At 39.4% G+C, this 4,216-nt stretch overlaps 1 protein-coding gene across 1 annotated transcript in view; it reads left to right on the top strand.

Annotated features, from left to right (window-relative positions):
* Positions 1 to 98: 98 nt before the first annotated feature.
* Positions 99 to 4,216, top strand: part of LOC106873122 (carboxypeptidase A2) — a gene marked incomplete at its 5' end in the record, with an annotated part of 8,767 nt that continues 4,649 nt past the window's right edge. Inside the window, 4 exons of the mRNA XM_014920349.2 lie at positions 99 to 284; positions 663 to 773; positions 1,851 to 1,938; positions 3,672 to 3,868. Coding sequence (XP_014775835.2) covers positions 99 to 284; positions 663 to 773; positions 1,851 to 1,938; positions 3,672 to 3,868 — 582 coding nt within the window. The remainder of the gene's footprint in view (positions 285 to 662; positions 774 to 1,850; positions 1,939 to 3,671; positions 3,869 to 4,216) is intronic.

Raw genomic sequence — 4,216 nt, 5'->3', positions numbered from 1 at the left:
TATACATATACATATATATATATACATATACATATCTATATATATATATACATATATATATGACAACGATCTCGCTCGAATTTCTTTTCACGTGCCAGGGAGGCGACGTTGGTAGCGATCAACAGCCATGCTTGAAATGGTGTATTTTTCGTGTCGCCATTTTGTCTATATTTTCTCTCTCACAGTTTTCTACGGGCCCAGGAAAGAAGGCAGTGTTCGTGGAGGCTGGCATGCATGCTCGTGAATGGATTAGTACAGCGTCTCTGATGAAAATTATTGAAAGGGTAAGAGCAGTTTATGCCCTCTGTTTGTGGTTGTTGTTGTTGTTGTGTTAGTGTTGTTGTTTAAGTCCATGTCGAGTCTTATCAAGTACACTCATAAAAATATCTAAACGCATTCTAACCATCACCATCACCATCCTAATCTTTTCTTCACTTTTTCTTATGAAATCTAACTAGGGCAACACCATCCAATGTTTTCCTTACCAAATTTTGTCCAACTAAAAGCATCTTATGACACAGCCACACCTTTTCATTTTCTTTTGAAATTTTGTTCCCATGGCACCTGTCCCCCTGTGGCCCTTCCCACACTATCTTACGTTGGGTTACTTGTTGTAGTTGCTACCATTGTAGTTATCATCAGTTCACCTTTGCTATTTACAGTTTGCGAATGATTTCGACTTCGATTCAGACGTCATACACTTACTCGGACTTTATGACTGGATATTCATACCATGCTCCAACCCCGATGGCTACGAGTACACATTTTACCACGTGAGTACACACACCACTCACCTACAAACACACACACACAGGAACCCACATTAACATGTGCATAAAAGCCATTTGCCATTTTGCCATAAGCCAGAATATAGTTAGCATTGCAAGCATTTACAATATAACTGTAAAGATACACATGTTTATGGCATTTAACTGTATACACGAACAAAAGGTTATACATATGTAAGGTGAATGCATGTATCTGTACACTCATATATTGAGTAGGAAGATTTTTCAAAAACTTATGATATAGAAAATTACTATTTTTAAATCTCACAACGTGAGATATTTAGCAACAGTACTTTGTAGTAAAGATTGCCAACATAACATGGCAGTCCTGGTTTAGGACGAATGTTGCTGTAATTTAGCCCCAGGAGACATCGTCTCCAGCTGGCTGCAAAATATAAGGACACAGATCGTGTCGTATAGCCAGCTGGAGACGATGTCTCCTGGGGCTAAATTACAGCAACATTCCTCCTAAACCAGGACTGCCATGTTATGTTGGCAAACAATCTTTACTACAAAGTACTGTTGCTGAATATCTCTCATTGTGAGATTTACAAATAGTCATTTTCTAATTTATGGATCAGTGACTAGATGTCACTTTGAAAACTATATATTTCTAACGGGAATTAGGTAGCGCCACCTCTCGCCTAACAATTATTCTGTGCTGATGAAGGGAAATAACCAGGAAATTACGATACACAGATATTGTGTTGAGCTGAGTGGGGGTGCTAGATTCCTTTGTTCGAAAATATAAGGACACAGATTGTGTCGTATAGCCAGCTGGAGACGATGTCTTCTGGGGCTAAATTACAGCAACATTCGTCCTAAACCAGGACTGCCATGTTATGTTGGCAAACAATCTTTACTACAGCTTATGATCTTACAGTTCTATATTCTATGCACCTCCACATATAAATACAAATACATACAAAAACACATTGCACACCCCCACTTGTATAGTTGTGTGCATGTGTTGAGGTTCAACAGATTACCAACCGTAAAATCCTCACGACAATTAAGCCATTGAACCCAAATGCCCTGTCTTGATACTTGGTCCTTTTGCAGGATAGAATGTGGAGGAAAAACAGGAAACCAAACATGAGATGCGTGGGCACCGATCTGAACCGTAATTTTGATGCTGGGTGGAGTGGTGGTAAGTATAGCTTTCACATCTGTTCATTTCTTTTAATCCAATTTTTTCCATACCGGCATGGGTTAGATGAATATATATTTTCAAAGCATTGCTTTACTGTTGGACATCCTTCCTATTGCAAACCCTTACTGGTTTTCAAGTATTTTTTATCTTTTACTTGTTTCAGTTATTAGACTGTCGCCATGCTGGGGCAGCACCTTGAAGAATTTTAGTTGAATGAATTGATTCTAATACTTATATTTTTTTTTTAAAAGCCTGTTGCTTATTCTAGCAGTTTCTTTAGCCAAACCATTAACCCATTTTCCTCCCATAATTCTATTAACTGGAATTTTTTTTATGAAACTTTGATTTCTAGCATAAAACAGCCTTAGAAACACGCTGGAATGATCAAAATAACATTTTAAATAGAAATAAGCGAGATATTGGGTGAAAAATTAGCAAACCTCTTTTGAATATCAGAGAAATATACCTAGTAAGATATAGCAATATGTGTAAATATTGACAGATAATTACGAAATTTGTAATTTTTAAGTGATTTCATATGAGATCACTGGTAGGTAATGGGTTATGTTACTGTTACTTAATCAAACCAATTGACAATCAGTGGGTGGGTAATAAACACAGATATAGACAAACACACACAAACATATATACACTTATATGAAGGGGTTTCTTTCAGTTTCTTTCTATCAAATCCACTCACAGGGTTTTGAGTGGCTCAGAGCTATAGTAGAGGACACTAGCTCAAGGTGCCACACAGTGGGACTGAAACTGGAATGATGTGATTGGGAAGCAAACTTCTTACTACACAGCCATACCTGTGTTTGTTATGGGATTTTTCTAAAATGCAGAGCATTGTCATGAAAACACTATTCTACATAGCTTCGCCCTTTTCCCATGCAATACACAAAATATGGCAGAATCGTTAGAGGGGTCACACAGGAGAGCTAGGAAGAAGGGGAGATAATAAAGCGGTAGTTCGTCTGCCATTACGTTCTGAGTTCAAATTCCACCGAGGTCAACTTTGCCTTTCATCCTTTGGGGGCGGGGGGCGGGGGGCGATAAATTAAGTACCAGTTGCATACTGGGATTGATCTAATCGACTGGCCCCCTTCCCCCCCAAAAAAATTTCGGGCCCTGTGCCTAGAGTGGAACAAACTATACAGAATGTGTGAACATTCATGCAGGAGCTCATATGTATACACATACGCACTTTAATGTTGCTGGCATTAAATATGTTAACACTGACTTACCTACCTACCTGACCCACTTACGTGTCTACACATCCTTGTATATATGTGTATGTATGTGTGTATATCTTTCTATCTATCTATCTCTCTCTCTATATATATATACTGGCGTTAGGAAGGGCATCCAGCTGTAGAAACTCTGCCAAATCAGATTGGAGCCTGGTGTAGCCATCTGGTTTCACCAGTCCTCAGTCAAATCGTCCAACCCATGCTAGCATAGAAAGCGGACGTTAAATGATGATGATGATGATGATATGCATGTTATCATCATCATCAACAGCATCAGCAGTTGTTGTTGTAACATAGAATAAGTAGAATAAGTACTAGGCTTAAAAACTAAGTCCTGGGGTCGATTTATTTGATTAAAACCCTTCAAGGTTGTGCTCCAGCAAATGACCGAAACAAAAGAAAACAAAAAAAAAAGAATATACTACATTCAATGCCACAATAACTTATATCCATTTGTCTTTTTTTTTTCTACAGAGGGTAGCAGTTCTTTTGAATGTAACCTGACTTTCCATGGCAAACATGCTTTATCAGAGCCTGAAAGCCAGGCCCTTGTACGCTTCATCAAGTCTTCAGGTCCCTTGATAGGGTTCTTCTCTGTCCACTCCTATTCACAGTTTATAATGCCTCCATATGCATTTACCAGACGGAAGCCCGCGGACAGTGAAGTGCTGGTAAGTTCACAATATTATTATTACAATTCATAATTGTCATGCATTGGGATTTGTGGTGTTTGGTTGAAATCCTTTATGTTCTGAGTCTAAAATCCTGGTAACGATCACGCTCGAACGGTGGTGCCATCACGATTTCGCTTTCGCTTGCCCCAACAGGTCTTCGCAAGCGGAGTTTAGTGTCCAATGGAGGAGGTGGCTGTGTGGTAAGTAGCTTGCTTACCAACCACATGGTCCCGGGTTCAGTCCCACTGCGTGGCACCTTGGGCAAGTGTCTTCTACTATAGCCTCGGGCCGACCAAAGCCTTGTGAGTGGATTTGGTAGACGGAAACTGAAAGAAGCCTGTCGTA

This window comes from Octopus bimaculoides, unplaced genomic scaffold (assembly GCF_001194135.2).
Source record: "Octopus bimaculoides isolate UCB-OBI-ISO-001 unplaced genomic scaffold, ASM119413v2 Scaffold_32910, whole genome shotgun sequence".
Taxonomy (NCBI): domain Eukaryota; kingdom Metazoa; phylum Mollusca; class Cephalopoda; order Octopoda; family Octopodidae; genus Octopus; species Octopus bimaculoides.
Note: the sequence above shows the minus strand (reverse complement) of the source record. Positions and strands in the feature narration are given on the sequence as shown.